The sequence below is a fragment of the Poecilia reticulata genome, chromosome 16 (assembly GCF_904066995.2).
Source record: "Poecilia reticulata chromosome 16, P_reticulata-male-v2, whole genome shotgun sequence".
Classification (NCBI taxonomy): domain Eukaryota; kingdom Metazoa; phylum Chordata; class Actinopteri; order Cyprinodontiformes; family Poeciliidae; genus Poecilia; species Poecilia reticulata.
In genome coordinates this window covers 20,811,270-20,829,783 of record NC_088845.1, presented here as the reverse complement: position 1 = coordinate 20,829,783, position 18,514 = coordinate 20,811,270, and the positions used below count along the sequence as shown (strand labels likewise).

General features: G+C 38.6%; 1 protein-coding gene across 4 annotated transcripts in view; it reads right to left on the bottom strand.

Annotated features, from left to right (window-relative positions):
* Positions 1-18,514, bottom strand: part of ptprub (protein tyrosine phosphatase receptor type Ub) — a 228,206-nt gene that overhangs the window by 97,463 nt on the left and 112,229 nt on the right. For all 4 annotated transcript variants that reach the window (XM_008432338.3, XM_008432340.3, XM_008432339.3 and 1 more), the window contains exon 3: positions 13,586-13,857. In XM_008432338.3, coding sequence (XP_008430560.1) covers positions 13,586-13,857 — 272 coding nt within the window. The remainder of the gene's footprint in view (positions 1-13,585; positions 13,858-18,514) is intronic.

The window sequence follows — 18,514 nt, the reverse complement described above, 5'->3', positions numbered from 1 at the left end:
TTGGTCAAAGGTAAACTTTACACCTTAAATGCACAACAATGCCAGTTTAGACTTTGAGTAACTTGGTAAAACTGTATTGTGTAACATTAAACCATGGTTTGCTGCAACTGTATCGATGGCAGCTCTTCTTGTCTTCAGTGTTTGTTAGCTTCTGTTAGCTTCTTGGCGCAGCTCCGTTCTCACTGCTACTGGTAGCTAAAATTATGATACCCTCACTGTGTATCCCTCTGAAAATGGAAACCCATTTAAATAAAGAAATCCCTCCATGGGTGATACCACGATAGAGAGCGTTCATTTTATAGTGTTAACACCAGTGTGATAGAACAACCGTACCACAGCACTTTTAAATTTCAATTATCAGAATACTGAAATTGTTTCCGTATGTTTTAAAAGGTTTATGTCAGTCTGCCTTTTCCCTATCCTGCACCTTAGGGGCTTAAAAAAAAAAAGACGCGCACATTACGCAAAACTCTGAAACAGGAGAAGCGGGACATAAAACGGAGCGACGAACTAGATGTGAATTATGGCATAAAAACAGAGAATCCGACGCCGAACAGTGAAAAAAATCAACACATAATGTGAAACACATGATAACGATTAGGCGGCGCAGCAGGTGACGAGATTACTGATGATGACCGTCAATAAACGTTAAAATAAATGTAGCAACAGGAAAGAAACTAAAGTGGACATAGCAATAAACCAAGAGAGGATAAAACTAATCAAATAAAACTAAATGGAAATGAATGAATAACAAAATGCAAGAATAAATTAAGAAACTAAAGTAAATACAGAGGAATAAACTGGTTAGCCAAGACATTTCAAGCAATAATTAATACAGAGGACAGAATGACAAGAATAAACAGACACTATTTCCAGATAAAAGGTAAAATAATATTGTTGAAATGTCATGGGTTTGTTGAGACCACATCTAATACTGAGAATAAATATATCTTACAGACCATAACAGTAAAGAACTGATCACTTATTTATGTTTTTAATTAGATTTGATATATTTATTTCTTCAATATTATTTTTCATGTCAGTGTTAATGTCATGAGGCTGATGACTCCATGACACTTTCAATTTGACTCATTAGGATTTGATTAAGAACCAGATTTGTTCTTCATAATTTCTGTCCAGTAAAACTATTAATCTATAAATCAATATAAAGGTCTATAAAAAGATATAATCCATGTTTCTGTCTCATACTTGTATAACATTAAAAGGATCTGGAACTTTTGTTTTTCCACTGAAAGCTCTGGTTTGCACAATAAATGCCATGTGGGTGAAATTTGATGGATGATACTCTGATGTCCCATTCTCCTGAAGGCAGCACAGAGCTGCACCACCAGAAACCGACAGAAACACTGAAGAGAAGAAGAGCTATGATTAATGTAGTTACAGTTCTATCCATGTTTTAATGTTGCAGAGCTCAGTCGTTTGGAAATAGATCAAAGTGGGCGCTGGCCCAAAAAAGGTTGAGAAACACTGGACTAGATCCTTCACACATTATAAGAGCATTATTACTTTTTGAGAGATGTTTCTTTTTAGTGCATACAGTTAGAAAATCAGACAATAAATAAAATTAGACACGGTAAGGTGGCTTTCCAAAAGTATTACGTTCTGCTGAGACCATTTTTCAAAATGTAGATGTTATTTCCAGGGTGTGAAAGATAACATTCTTATAACAATAAGGATGTTATCTTTAACACTTAGTGTTTTGCATATGTCAGATTTTAAGCAGGATGCCTTAAGGTTGTCCTCCAATAATTGCTATATTCTGCTACTTTGCCATAAAGCCCAAGACTTTAAAGAACAGCTGCATAGCTCATATTGAAATCATGTAAATCACAGGTGAACTTAAGTTTTTTTGGGGGGGCTTTTCCAGACAGTTGATATTTGGGGGGATGTCACATTATAGATGATAAAAACATCCACAAATTTTTTGCCCTTTTTGCCAGTATGATGATTGTGTTTCTGTAGCATTAGCACAATCTTGTGATCTTTGTTTCCCCCAACAATTAACTGATAAACTGCAGGTAAAGAAAAACATTTCTTCTCCATCATTATAATCCTCACTGGAGGGACACAAAAACGTCATCTAGACCTCTGGCCTGCTGTCCAACCGTCTACAGTCAGCAGCACAGACTCAGTCCACCTTGCTGGACTTAAAAAAAGGATGAAACAGATTATTCTGACAACAAACCCGGTTGTCTGTGACCCCTGAAAAACCTTTCACAGAAATATCCTGGGGGGAAGTGAGGAGATTGGGGTCAGCCAAAAAAACCATCTGGGCAGAATCGGCCAGAAACGGGATGTTCAGGGCTAACGGAGGAAGAGGAGAGGTGAGCGGGAACGCAGAAGGGAAGGTCCCGACAGGTGGGTCTCCTGCGGTTGGACCGAGACCCTGCCTTGCCCTGGCTGCTCTTCTCAGAGAGGAAAAACTGAGGCTAATCTTCTTCTGCCAGAGTCAATTTTTCTGTTTGTTCCTAAGAAAAGGCGAGAAGCTGAGCTGGAAGCAGCTGCCCCCGCTTTAAAAAAAAAAAAAATGGAGCCATTTTAACATTTCCTGCTTTTTCGTTGCCACTTCCACCCTTTCCTACACCTCTCAGGCTGCCGATTCTCTACAAAGCCTGTGGCGCATCAGCTTCTTAGTTCAGGATTAATTTCTTGCATTGTCAAATGTTTTTTATTTTGTAGCCAATTTCCCTCCACCCCCTTCCTCCTATTTCTCTGTCTAACATACCATGGCTTCAACAACAAAAAATAATAATAGGAGTAATGACTAAAACCCAACTTACTTCAGTGTATTGACCTAAATTAGCTGGGTAAATATGCACGGCCGTGCCATTAGGCCAACATCAAAATTAGCCAGAAACACTGATTAGGCGTAATGGTATACAAGCAAGAAAAAAAAGAACATCTTTTAGACTCTAATTGAAGCTGTTATTACTCTCTGCTGAGCTGAATTGCTGTGCAGATTGATTACTGGTTAATCCCTAATTTTTTTAGCCATTAGGAAAGAAACTTATTAGCAGGGAGACGTTTAGAGCATTTGTTTCAATAATAAACTTCAGAGATTTTTATTGAAATCCACTTCCCCAATAAGACGTTGCATATTCTAACAAGCTGTTACTTTTCTTCCGCTAGGAGTGAAAGCCTGGAAACCGTCCTCTGGAGATAAAGAAAAAAAACAAAAAAACAAAAGCGGAACATCAAGTGATTTACAGCAGATATAAAATGCACATTACCAGAACATATTACATTACCCCGTTATATTGTTCTTTAGAGACAATGGTAATGTCTACAGATAAAGAAAAGATTTATTTCGGCCTGTATGTCAGCTTCTACCTTCCTCCATTAGACACGCAAGGCTTTCACTCACCTTTTGAGCTACAGATTAGATTTCTCTAAAAAAAATCTTTAAAAGTTCACAGAGAAATGCTCCTGTGCCAAGCTAAATCTGCCCGGGTGGAAATGCCAGAGGATAACGGCTAAGTGTGAGACAACAGTGCAAGTGTCGGAAATCTCAACGCGATCTTTCTTGGTACGCATGGGCTCAGCTTGGAGGGCTCTCAGCAGGCTGCCGTGAAGGAGAAGAAGCAGAGATGGGCTCTGATAACGGCAAAGCATAACAGCTTCTAAAATACAGGAGTGTTTATCCACCTCCTGTCTGACAGCCGTTTGTTTTCTAGAGAAATAATAGACGGATAATGCCTTGAGGAGTTGAAACATACAGCTTATATAAAGGGTACCAATATCTATTTTTCACCTGTTTTGTAAAAAGTCTGGTGTAATTCGACTGAATGAAAAAGCTGTTCTTGGATATATACAGGAAGAAAATGAATAATTTGCTGAAACAAGTTGTGCGTTTCAGAATTCAGTCTTCACGAGCAGGAATCTATCGGCAGGCAACATATTGACTTGACAATATTTGCCGACTTTCCCTTGCAAACGTTCTCCGGATTTATCAGGGTGGAAGGAAATCCTGTCCGATAGCCTCTTCAGCAAACCCTACAGGGTTTTCTATCAAATTTAGCTCAAGACTGACAAGGCCATCCCAAAACTTTGAATTTTCATCTGGTGAGGCTATTTTCCTCTTCCTTTGGATGTACAGTATGTTATTCAGCCTGTAGCAGACACAAAATAAGATGCTGTTTTCAACTGTTTACTATTTTATTCACCTTGACAAAAAAAAGACATATTTCTACTCAAAGAAAAACGATCTCGGACCATTATGTTCACCACAGTGTCTCACTGTTAGCACTCTCTTCTTCTGTTGTGCTGCAGTGTTGTGTTTTTTTGTGTCAAGCATCTCTTTAGGAATTTTGTTCCAAAAGTTCAAGTTTGGTTTTATCACCTTTAGCAAATTCACTCACAAGGTCTTAGGAGATTTTAGCTTTGCACAGAATACCAGATTTTTTTGGAAGATGGGGCCTCGGAAACTTATTCCTTAGTCCAAACATGTAGTGAACACAGGAGTCATATGAGGATTGCAACTGGTAGTAAGAGAAAAAGCATGCAACTCTATCTCAGCTTCTGTTGGCTCCTTCACTAAGCAGTTACCAATTTGTCTTTTTGTCAGTGAAGAAGAAAAGATCGACTTTTGTAAAGTCACTGTTGTCCCACATTTTCTCCAATTACCAATAACTCAAATCCTTCTGGGATCCCTATATCTCTACTATATACCTACTATCAGGTAGTGATGTAATCATAACAGTGTGCAAACTTCCGTAAATAAGATGTCTTAGCTTTTCCAAGTGCAACATTTTCCATGTGACACTCTATAGATGGAAAAAGTTTGAGAATGATTTGTGTTGTTTCTGCATCTCAGCAGGAGTGTGTGGACTTTTCATCACGCTTTAAACCTCTCCCTGTGCTTACTTCAGGTCTGGCTTAAGAGACTATTTCATTTTTGGGGGGAGAACAAGAAGAGGATAGTAAAAAAAAGGCCCATCTCTCAGAGCAGTTTGAGAGAAATTGGGCAGAATTCACAAAAAGTCATTTGTTCCACGTAAAATATCATTCTTGTGGTCAGGTGAAGCTGATTTGAGTTCTGAGGGAGTGAAGCTCCAATGGACGTCTTCAACTCGTTTTATACTTTTGGACTCTTTTGTTGGAGTCTGTATCCTTTTGGCAGATGGGAAACTGTGAATATGGGTTTGAAGCTACAGGCCCTACAATCACTCACAACTGCGAAACTGTAAATTACAAAAGTGACAAAAAAAACTCATGATTTTGCCACAATGGATTGCTTTGAGGAAGATTCTTGAGTTCTGTCTTCGTTGTTTGTGCTTTTAAAAAAACATACACACGCACACACACACACACCTCCTGTTATTACTGAGTGACCTGCTCCAGCTGGACAATAATCCCTGGCTGTCACAAATTTAAAAAGACTGCAGAAGACTAGCTTGAATACCACAGTAAGGAGCCAAGGGAGTTAAACTTGGCTTCTAAAACTCACATATTACAGTTTTCCATATAATTTAAAAGCCTCCTCTGATGGTAAGCCTGAGCTGGAGGTGAAGCAGCACATCCAGTTAAAGACAACTGCAATCCTGGTCATTTTTTCTGGATGAAATAAAAGTCTCCCTTTTACTGCTTTCACAAATAAAGGAAAATGGCTGTAAATTACAAACTATCAATTAAAGAATCTGCAATTAGTGTAGATGTTTCAGGTTTGACAAGTCAATAAATTACATATTCTTTACTTTTCGTGCCAAGACTGCTGGTGACTCTTGCCATCTAAAATATTTCCAAAACAGCTTCATTTGTCACCTTTGAAAGCAAGGTGGAGAGCAGAAACTGAAATGTGCTTCGCATTAGGCAACTAAGCTTAGAGTAACAGTCGCCATGAAATGAGCGGCGGAGCTGAAAGCAAGAATGAATAAAATAGAGAGTAAAAAAGCAGGCTTTTGGAAGTCAGAAAAGACGAAAAGCTGAGAAGTTTCTGACATTTGAAATAAGAGATGAATAAGTAAAAGGAAAAGTGCGAGTCAGAGAAGAGGTGAGGGAGGGGCGGTCTGTGGCTCGATTCGGCCGTCTAGGAGGGCTGGATAACATCTTTAATATTTGATAACAGGGTTCTCCAGGTATTGCAAGCACTTCTACCAATAAGACGCAGCGAGAAATACGGCAGTGTACACGGATCTCACAGGACATCTTCTGCCGAGGCGCCTCAAGGTGATCTCGCATTCCAACCTGAAAATCCACTGAATTTTCTGGTGTCGGCGACGAGCGATGCATGTGAATCCGGCACAAGCATGTGAGCTTAATTAAGCTTATTATTAAAAGAGAAAGAATTATTTCAAATAACAGCGAGGTATATTGTATGAAAAAACAAAAATCTGCAAAGTCCTGTTTTTAAGTGATAACATCTCAAAGCACCCATGCTGAAAGTAATCAGGTAGATAGTTTTTCAAACCAGCAGGTGGGTGAACGAATCAGATTTGGATGATATTTCTGATTTATTTTCAGCATCTAATCCTCTTAGTTTTGGTGATTATCAGAGCATTTTGCCGACTCTTTTTAATTACATTTCACAATGACATTTTGGAGACATAAACAGCGACTGTGAACGCCGTAAACAGTATTTCATTAAAACAAAAATCTTAAAACAAGACTCTGCGAGCATCACTTCCGTTCGTATCTCTGCAGTGCAAACGGCTACACTGACATTTTGTATCCAGGTGCTGCAGGCAGGAATCTGTGTGCAGTAACACACCCTGAGACTAACACACAGGCAAAAAAACTTTGATTAAAAGACCGACTTTGTTAAGGGATGTTTGTTCTTCTAGAGTTATTTTACCCCGGTGGAAATAAGAAGAACTGGGTGTTTTTTGGCAGTGGCTTTGTTCCTGCTGCTCCTCGGTCGGTGTGGTTGTCCTGCCAACAGCGCGCCGTTAAGTGACTGATGATGGCAAGTTTCTGATCTGGATTTAGTTTGGGTGTATAAAAGAAAAGAGAACTGATTAGAAAACCACACAACACTTTTTAGATTTTAAAATATGAAAGCAAAGTTTAATTTTCCTTTTAGTTATGATTAACTGTGTGTTTGTTAAATAACATGCCCCCATGGCCTCCAGAGTGATTTAGGATAGAGAAGTTATATATATAAATTACGAACAGTCAAGAGTCAAATGTTAATCATCTGAATCATGTCAAACAGGACTTTTTTTTCTCCATAAATACTACGCTTATCATTATTTCACCATAAAATCTTTCTAGAAATGAGAAGACCTGGGATTAAAACCTCCATTGTGTTGGAAATTACATTGATTTTGATCACTGTGTCTGTCTTGGTGGTATTGCGAGGGAGAGGTATAAACATTACATTCATTTTTATTGTTTTAAATAGAAAAATATGTTGTCATTTACACATTTTTAAGAAACAAACAGGCTGTTGAATCAGATTACATTTCTATTCAAAGGTTCGAGTGTTTTGTTAGAGCAGCTGTATTTGTCGTGAAGATCTTATACGTTTTAATCGTCTGATGTATTTTTTATCCAGCAGCCACTCCAGTGGATGTGCGTATTATTTTATATGTTAAACTATCCCAAAGTATCTGAATAAAATACATCGGAGCCTGTAACGTGCAAAAGATTGAGGTGCGTGCTGGCTCAAATAATTCAATCAGTATTTGAAGTTACAATAAACTCTTTGAAGGAATTGTGGAGCAAAGCGGGCTTTAAGATGTCTGTTGTCCTTTTGATGTTTTGACTCCGTTTCGTTCTCCTGCTAACGCGAGGGGATGGCCGGCGCTAAAGAAAACACCCAGCCTTTAACATCCTCATTCTCTTTCATCTGTTTTGTCTGTGTAAAAGGAGAGCAGTGGCGTGTTGCAAGATGAAACTCACTGTCATTCCACAGTGATGAGGTCTTTTGACTGCTGAGGGATTAGCAATGTAAGCCACGGCATCCGTGCCTTTTGAGGGGGCAGATTGTTTTGCTCCCTTTTGTGCTCAAAAGCAGTATGAGGTCAACCGAGCGAACGTGACACGTAAGAGAAGTGGAGGGAGAAAGAAAAAAATAAATAAATCAAATCTACAGCTTTAATTCTTCGCGGCACATTAGGATGCATTTGCTCTAACGCTGCCAATTCTTTGTAATCAAATCCCCAATATTAGCAAATTTAATCCAATCAATTTGAGCAGTATGTTTTCCTCAACATGAGATAAAAGCCAGGCTATTTGTCTTTTAAGCTGCTCTATTAAAAGGTTGTACAGTCAATACTCATTTATTGGGTAGTCGTCTTCTCCTGTTCAGTTTGTTTCCTCCTCCTCCTCCTCCTCCTCCTCCTCATTTTAACCCTCCTTCTACTCTGAGCTGCATCTCATTGGATGTCACTGCATCATTCTGACTCACTTAAAGCACCAAACTATTCATTCCTCTTGAACTATTTTTATGTTTACAATAAATAAAAATAAACCCCACTGTATTTTATTGGGGTTCTGTTGCATTGCATAAACATTTCTGTAAATAAAATCTCTGAAAAGTTTGGAAAGCATTGGCATGCTACCTCTTTTACTCTGATACCCCCGATTGGTCATCTAGGAAATAAAGTCTCTAAAGAAGTCACTTATACTGAATACAGTATAAGTAGAGCTGTTCTGTAAAGGCCTAAGAAATGTATCTAGTGCATTAGTGAAGGGAAAGCATTATGAGGACAAACAAAGAGTGAAGGTTTGTCACAAACCGTAGCTGGACATGTTGTGACATGACAAAATTTGAAAGGTTCAAGCCCAGTGAACATTGTTGTAAACCACTTTGTCAGCCCTAACCATTAACTGTGACGCTTTCAGATACATAAATTCACAGAGAACATGAAAGAAATGATAAAGGAAACAAATGTGTTTAAAAGCCATTTTCAAACACAAGAGGACTGAAGAAGAAAAGAAACTGCATTTAAGAAGTATTTTTGTTGTATTTATGACAAATCTGCTTCAGTGTTAAGACAGAGAGAAGTAGTGCGTAATGAGAATCAGCGAGTCGCTTTTTAGAGAGATCACACACAGCAGAGAATCACTCTGGGGAGACAAGCAACCATTTTCAGCTTTCGTCGTTCAATGTTCAGCATAAATGTAACTCATGTTTAATATATCTATTAAGGGAACTGTAAAAATAATGGTTTGCACTAAAATACAAAAAAAAAAAAGAAAGAACCTGGCAGAGAGCATCTCATCATCTGGTTTATCATTACACTTGATTTTCCTTCACATTTACTCAACAGATTTAGCTTCTGATTATATTTAGGATGATTTTACATGACATACCATTTCCCATAACAAACTTTAAAACACAATGCAATAAGTAAACACATTCCAAACATTTTCACTGCCTCAAAAAGGCATTTTTTTCGTTACCTGTGCTAGGACATTTAAGTTTGGTCATACACAGGTTTAGTTTCATGTCATCGAAACTATCAGTACCTCTGGCTGCATGGAGCATAAAGCAACGCAGTGCTGTGCCTTCCCAACTCATTTCTGCACACTGCTGGTCAGCTGCCTTGACACAAAAAAATTAAACGTTTGGTGAAAAGTAACAAGTTAAGTCTGAAAAACAGCTACATATGGGCTGGATCTTGAGGAAGATAATATTGCAAAAAGTTGCATTGATCTGCAACAAGAGTCACATTTTGTGGAGACTAATAATAATTTTATATTAAAGCCCAATGTATCAAAATAATAAATATAGGCCTGTTTTATATAGCAGGAATAAAAATAATTGTTGCTTTTGTGATTTATATAGACGTCATACGTTTCTACATTTCTGTTTGTTTGTTTTTATATAAATTCATAGTTCAGCTTTCAAACAAAGTGTGTAAATTTTATCTATTTATATTATCTGAATTTGCCTTGTATCAATTTCAGTTAACATTTCATAAACCAAAATAGGAATATTAAGTGAAAAACAAAGTGGGGGAAAATAAATTACTAACATCAAAACAAGTTAATGCTCCAATCAACTTTTCTTTTTCTTGTCAAATAATCCTTTCCTGATAGCTAAATCAGGAGTTCAAACCATCTCTACCTCCAGAAACTGTAACTGTAACTGTAAAATGCAGCCAAAAATACGTCAGTAATAATAATATATTAGTCATATATAATAACTCTCCGTGTCAGTCAGAGAGGCCAAACCAGTCCACAGCAACATTATGCAGCCAATAACTTACAGGATTCTGTTTCAGTAAGATTTTTTGAGCTGAACTTTTTTCTCAGCGCTCCATCAGATGACATTGTTTGATAAGTATACCTGTTTGGTTGGAAAAGCTGGGGAAGGTTCAGGGAAGTAAACACACGGGAAAGGTGATGTTACATCATAGTGTCAGAGTACAGTTAACCTGCCCCTACATGTTTATCTCTGCCAACAACCTTACATCATGTTTCATTGGCAGTTCGTTGGAAGTGTGAAATTCTTGTTTGCTTTATCTTTTTATCTTTTAGTTTTCTTCTTTGTTTTGCAAAATGCTCCACAGGGTGTCCAATGAGGAGTTTCATCTAGAGGGTAACATGTTTTTGGATGTTTTATCAATATGCTATTAAAATGAGTTATGATTATTACATTATCCCTCAGCCCATTTTTATCCCTCAGAACATCACAAACAACCAAGTGTTTGTTGATGCAAATGTATTTCCAGCATGCCATGCCCTTCAACTTATTTGCAATTTTTTAGCAACTAATATGGACAGATTAATGAATAACTTCCCTGTTAATTTTAACATAATTCCTGCAATTAATACTTTTCCACAAATCCCTTTTGCTTAGAAGAAAGCAAAAGGGATTCAGATGTCATTCCACTTTGTCTCAGTAGATCGTCCAGCCGTTCATATGCTCCCTTATCTTCAGGTCATACCAGCGGTCTTTGAAACAGCAAAAGGCCAATAGCATCACAGATCTTTGACCATACTCCACAGTGGGCGTAATGTGTTTAGCTTCACAACAAGCTCTTCAGGAGTATTTGTTGCCAAAATGCTACATCTTAGTCTTATCTCTGTAAAGCACAGTTTCATCACACTTAGCAAAAATCTGTATGTTTACATTTCTGACTGTACAGAAAAGACTTTTTCCTGAATTGCCTCCTAAACAACTGGTTGGTATGTAGATAGGCCCTAAAGGTTCCTATGACAGCTTGTTGACCCCAACATGCTGATCTCTGCTGCAGTACTCTAACATAACACTGTTCTTCGTAAAGCCTTCTTTTCAAAGTTGCAGTTGTTTTAAGTTTTATAATCATTGCTTTATAAACTTTTAGAATGGAGAAGAATACCAGAGAAGAATTTTTTTTTGTATCAATCTCCTGCCTGTCACATTCTCTAGTCTCCCACCGTTTTGAAAACTGGCTAAAAAAAACACCTCAGAGTTTATGTCCAAGTGAGATATGAACTAATGGACTGCTAATGAACAGTTCCTGTACATTTTGATACAAATATTGAATGCTTTACTGAAATAAATAATTGTAGAATTGTTAGAGTATTTGTGCCACTGGTGATTTTGTGAAAATTGTTTGGTAATGTGAGATCTTTGCTTCAGTGAAAAGGTGTATTCAAACTGAAGTCTAGATTTTTCTAAGTTTTTTCAGTGTGTGTTTATGCTGCTGCTGCAAAAAGTAATTGTTTCAAGCTTTTTTTTTTTTTTTTTTACACATTGTTACCACATGTGTGGAGAGTGCTGTATAAAACTTACCAGTGTCACCAAGACTTGTTACAATTAGACAGAGGCAAGATGCTCTAAATATAATGCTGCTTAATGGTGAGACTCAAAAATATTTAATCGAGTTAATTACAGGGTTCGTAATTAATTAATCGCAAATTAAAAATATAAGCAACAAATCACAATCTTTTTGCTGCTAAATTATTTAATAAATACATAAATGAGTTCAACAACAAATACATTGTTTTTAATCTGTTATGTTGGTTATTTAACCAAAGGACTGGAGCTAAGCTCTATTACATCCATTCAACTTTCAAGTTTTTCCAGGATCCCCTGATTATTCATGGAACTTCTTTAAATAAAATTATTTTTTAGAAATATGGGTTATGGATGCTGACATTAGCATTGAGAATGTCTGTGTTGCACTGAGATGTCTTTTTAGGCTTGAATAGCTTCGGCGATTAGCCAACTCCTTTTTGCACAACTTGCACACAACAACAGCCTTGTCCAGCATCCTATCAAATTGTTTTTCCATCCATCCATCCATCCATTTTCTTCCGCTTATCCGGGGTCGGGTCGCGGGGGCAGCAGCTTCAGAAGGGAGGCCCAGACTTCCCTCTGCCCAGCCACTTCTTCCAGCTCCTCCGGGGGAATCCCAAGGCGTTCCCAGGCCAGCCGAGAGACGTAATCCCTCCAGCGTGTCCTGGGTCTTCCCCGAGGCCTCCTCCCGGTGGGACGTGCCCGGAACACCTCACCAGGGAGGCGTCCAGGAGGCATCCTTACCAGATGCCCGAGCCACCTCAACTGGGTCCTCTCGACGTGGAGGAGCAGCGGCTCTACTCTGAGTCCCTCCCGGATGACCGAGCTTCTCACCCTATCTCTAAGGGAGAGCCCAGCCACCCTGCGGAGGCTGGGCTCCGCAGGCCGCTTGTATTACAAGCTTGTATTACAAGCGGCCGAAATGGGTCAAATTGTTTTTATGAAACAAAAATCTCCATTAGAAACGGGTTTGTTATGCATCGCTGTTGTTTGCAGATGTCACTTCTGCATCAAAATTACGGGCATACCAGAAACATGTTAATAGGTTCTAGCCAGAATCTTTGAATGTAAAAAAAAAATACAATGAAATTAATTGAGTTAAACTTTTAATGCATTAAAACCTGCATAAATATTTTAATTTAAATTAACATGTTACGAGTCCACGAAAAGTTTTTTTTCCTATTAAGACTTAGACATCCTTAAGGGAGAGTCAAGTCCTGTGCTGTTTACTGCACTTAACTTAAGATCGGATGATGCTGGCTGAAAAGCCTCCAAATGCTCCTACCCCAAGGTTTATACAGTGCTAAGGGCTATTATTTACATAGTCAAGGTCACAACATACAAGGCTGAAAAGAATTTAATTAAGTCTGGGGGATTGACAGTTCTTGATAAAATGCGTGCTACTCAACCTAATAGCTTTCTGACAGCTTAGCAGAGTTTGCAGAAAGAAGAAATTGGATTAATAAATGGATAACCCTCACACTCACCTGCCTAAGCCATCCACTGCCACATTAGACACCCACAGACGATGACAGTGTGGCTCTGAGAACTGAACGTGACGACATACCAAGCAGCTGGGTTGATGCGGCCGGGCGTAATCTCAACCAGAGATTCCCATGTCACATCTGGTTAGGGACCTCAAACGTTAACAATGACTGCATTCGCAGGGGGAATCAGTGCTAATTGAATTGCAAATGCAAGTAAGTACCACAAGATTCACCTTGAGGCTAAAATAAGAAGTGATCAACAGAGTCTTACATTTTCCAGCTCTACATCGTTCTGCTCATGGGGTCTGCATATCTTCAGTACATGACATGTACTGAGAGTCTGACCAGTGTTAAACTCAGAGAAGTGTCCGGTAGTTCATCAATGAAAGCGCAACAAGCTTCATACCTGGTATTCACTCGGCCAGAAGGTGCTGACTGCCAACTCGACCTGGTGCCACTGTTTGCCGTGAGACCCCGAGGTGTTCCACACCGGACTCCCAAGTGGGCCGCCGTTCACCCGCACGTACACTCGCAAGGCCCCGGGACTGTGGCCGTCACGGCTGTACAGGAAGTAGCTGAACTGGACACAATGTGTGTCGTTTTCGCTCAGCGTCTGCAGCAGCAGCTGAGCACGATGACCCGCAGCATGCTGGGAAGAGTTCACCAACATGTAGGAGCCTAAAAAGGGAAAAAAAAAAAAAAAAAGAAAAGAACAGAAAACTTAACGTGAATCACAAATAGGAGTCGAAACGTCACTATGGGTGTCAAAGCGATCCATTGACAAAGTTTTTGACTCTTTTCTTCTACCTTGGAAAGCATACAGATACTTTGAACTTTGATACGTTTTGAGATTTTGCAACCATAACTACTAAATGATTATATTTACTAATTAAAAAAACCTATAAAGGCAGTTGGCTACACTTTACTTTATTAGAGGATACAAAAGGGGGATTTAAAGCCATGCATACTTTTAAAATACATTAAAGTTAGTTTTGCAGAGTAACTTTGTGAAACTTGGCATATTGGTTTTGTATAAGTTAAACAGATAGTCTTCTTATCATCTTAGTTACAAATCATTATATTTTCCTGCAAATCTCCTGGAAAATATGGAAATCCTCTCCAAGCTTCTGTGGTTGGAACTTGATGTAAAAAAAAAAAAAAAGTCAAAACGTCAATAAAATGCCTTCAGTGTTGAATTATTTTAAAATGAAAAATGACAGCAGCCAGAAATGCTCTTGTCTTATCTCTAATGTCTCAGTTTCCTACAGCAGAAAAAAAAAAAAACTCGTGTACAGATGGTATGTTCGTCTGTGGGGTTTTACAACGTTACCTTAAGATTCCGACATGTGCACTTTATTAATGTGAAATAACTAGAACAGTTTGGCTATAGAGGGTTCATTATGTGAGCATTTCTGTTCCAAATATTTGCTCAGCTGTTCTTTAACTTACACATTACTGAAAGAGGTTTGCAAATGAGCCGCCCTGGAGGTTTTTTTTTTATTATTTTCCTCCTGCAAACCAAAGCAAACATGTCAGAAACGAGCAAATTTGTTTTTAACAACTTTAAGCAGCAAGAAGAAAATTTGAAACTATCATCTGACAACTCATTGCTGTGTGGGTGGTTGACAAGAAGGGAAATGAATGCGGGCAGCGAAACGGAGGGGGGACGAAAATGCACTCTGACTAAGGCGCTAGCTCCTGAATACAGACACTGTGTGAGAGACGTGGAAAAAGTGACAGACTGAGCACGGAGAAGGAAGTGGCGGTCGGGTTTACCTTCGCAAGGTGACGCCGAGGTAGGAGACGAGATTCACAGCCGCCTCCTCCTTCCCTCCCTCACAGGCCCCCCTCCCCCGCTCTTAATCAGGACAACATAACCCTATTGCCCTTTGCCAAGCATCTGTCCTGCCTCGAGTCTGTGCCCACTAACGTGATTAGCACGACAATGTTTGGAGACCTTCCTGTGTACTCACATAATCAAGTCTGTTGTCTTTGTACTCCAAGGTCTTTCTGTTCTCAGTCAGAAACGAGCCTGGGAGGCGCAGACAGTCACGGCGTCGGCGCCAGGTGTCCTAAAGACATTTATTCTCCACTTAAATGCAACAGCATGCGAATGGTGACATATCAAAACCGCGTTTTCGTCTTCGCAGCCCACACGGTCTACACACAGAAATTGGGAAGCTTTCCAGGCAGAAGAGCTCCTGCTAAAACTCCTAAATGCGTTTCGCACGCTGTGCGAACAATTTCAGCAGAAGTACAGTGAGTAATGAGTGCAGAACTGTCCGGCGCCAACAAGAGATCTGACCCGGTTCGACCCGGACACCCAAAGAATACCAATTACCTGTATAAGCACAAAAAGGATCATCTGTTTCATTTTGTAGCTTCATGTTTTCCACGAAGAGGTTAAGATTTTTTTAGCTACTGACTGTAACAAAAAAGTAACCAAAAAAGTACCAGAAATAGTATTTGGAAAGGGCTAAAGCTTAACTGTGACATTTGCTTCAAAGCATTACTGTCAACAGCATCTTCTGATGTGTGTCCTGGCTTGACCTGAGCACTTCTTAATTCATCCTCCTTAATTTGATTGTTCACAACCTGTCTCCTCTCCTCCATACTCGAGTCCTTGAAGGGGGTCATGAAAGGGGCTGAGTGTCAAGATCTTTGTGTTTTGGTCATTTGAGTGTGACTAGTGTCTCTCCATATTAGTTCATTTTTGCTGAGCTTCTTAGTTTTTTCTTCTCTCTCGTTTTGCACATTTTGGTTTAAACTATTGGATTGGCATTACTCCTTAGCTTTGGCTTAATTGGATTCTCTGTTTATATTCGGTTTCTCATGCCCCCATTAGTTTACTTCCTCTCAGTGCCCTGCTATGATTCTTTCCCAGCTCCTCTGCATTCTTAGATTGTTCTCTCCTGGTTTGCATACCACTGTCACCTCCCCGAGGTATTTCAGCTCCTTAATTTAATTCATTCACTGCTAGACTCGATTCAGTGAGTGAATTCAGAAAGAATCTGGTATATTCATATGTCATCCTGATTCCGGTTCGTTTTCCCTTGTGTTCTGTAAGTCCATCAGTTTCATCAATACATTTACATTACAGTGTTTATCATGCGCCTGCATCTGTCCTGTTGCAGTTTGGGTCCAAAGCACTAAATATGTCTTAGTGTAAGCATTTATTTAGTATTCCTGCATCTTCGGTGAACCAGGTCATCATGTAATAACACACAAATCAGTGATTCAGTTGTCTTTCAACTCTCAAAACCTAAAAGCCAAGTTCTTCTCTGCATTGTCTAAAAACTGGTGTTAAGATATACACAGATTTGAAAAAAAAAAGATTTAAAAATGCTAATAATTTAGGCAAGCAATCTTATGGTTCAAAACTCTTTTAATGAGACGCCGGAGAAAGTCTCACAGCGACTAAAGTGTTTTGGTTTTTTTTCCAGCTGTGTGAAGCAGAGACTGATGTACTGTTTCCCCTCCCACTGTTGTGTCACACTGCAGATCAGCTGGCTGAAAGAAGACTCCTATGCTTTTTTGCCTGACAAGAATAATCCTTTTGAAAATATTTTCTGTGTTGTAAGCAACCGTGGGGTGGAAACTCAGTTACATAATAAAGGTAATTCTTTTAAGAGTAGAGTTAGTGAGCTAAAACCTGAGCGAAGAACCTAAGGAAATACCAGACAACATCACCTTAGATTTCAAGTGTCACAAAATTGTATACCATCGTGTGCTGTCAGTGTGGGCAGCTCCTGCATGAAACAACCTCCAAACAATTAAAATGTAAGAAACAATGTGAAATTATTGGGGGGGAAATAATGCAATGCAACCCCACCAGCAAATGTGACCTACGTATTTGCAACAGGGGATACTTCCTGTACTGCACATCTATAAAGGCCTTCACAAACATTTTTTGAGGCATAAATGACAGAAAAGTTTTAATTTTTACAATAATTTCCTTTTCTGCTAATGCTAATGCTAATGCTAATCTGGGCAACTACCCAGACAACCCACATGAAAATCTGCCACTGGCTATGAGCACTACACAACCAATAAAGGAAATTGCAGTCATCATCACAATATCACAATCAAACGGCCTCCTTTTGATTGGATGCAGAGTTTGAAAGGATGTATTTTAAGTGCCGTGCATGCATACATAAAGCCAGTAATATACTACAAACTTTCACTGCCCTCATATCCAACACCTGATGTGTATTTTTAGTTGGTGAGATGCAAAACTCAAAGACTATGATGAAGGAAAAGAAAGAGGAGTCACGATCACCTTTAACAGCATTTTCGTAACATTCAGCAACAGTGTCGTCCTTTGTTTTCCTGATATTATGCAGCCCAACCCTTTATTTGATTTTTATTTTAATAAACTCTACTTATCAAGAGAAATATATGTTGCAGAGAACATTGAAGTTTTATTATTGATCTATATGATTTCAGAAGCAATATTAATAATGATTGCTTGTCTGTCTGAAATGAAGCCACCCATGGTATACGCATCAAATACTTTATCAGAGTCTGTGTAAATACTGCAATGCTGTGAAACTGAGGTAAAATGTTAACGCAGGGTTATTATGCTGTAGGAAGCTAATACAGACCCACGCATAGTTTCAACAACGTCTGAATATGAGAATGCTTGATGATGAAGGTAAATCGATTTCCCAAAACTAAGAATTGTGAAAAATTAATTCACAAGAATTTTAGTTTAACCTAGAAATAACAGTACTTAGCAAAAAGTAAGGTCAGAGCAAAGCTTGCCCAAGACTTTTTACTGTTATTTTTGATTGACAGCATCAATAAAATCCTATCATGATGTACTTTGACCTGTCAATGTTAAATTGCATTTAATTCCATGTGGTTCATTTAATTTTCCATAAGTTGAACAGAGAATCCACATCATGCAGCGACACCAAGCAGATGACTAGATACGTAACTTTCTCTGGAGTGATGAGTATTCACATATGAAAAATTATATTAAAAGAAAAATATTTAATTATTCATTTATAACGCAAGCTGGCGTTTTTTTCCCACCAGCACTTGCTAGCAATGTGCTCATAATAACTACCACTAGGTGGCAGTAATATACCAAGTTGCTTCCAACCACAAGAGATTTTAAGTTTACATTTTTTTAAGTGTGCTGTGGAAAAAATGTATTGTTTCTTCGTATTTTATTTGTCCGATCAGTTACATTTATAAGCGGAAGGTAAATGTGAACGTCTTTACTGACAGAGCATTTTTTTTATTTACATTAATTGTTGACCTGGTGAAAAGAAAAAAAAACACAAAGATCCCACACACGCATAAATATTAAAGGTATACAAATACAAAC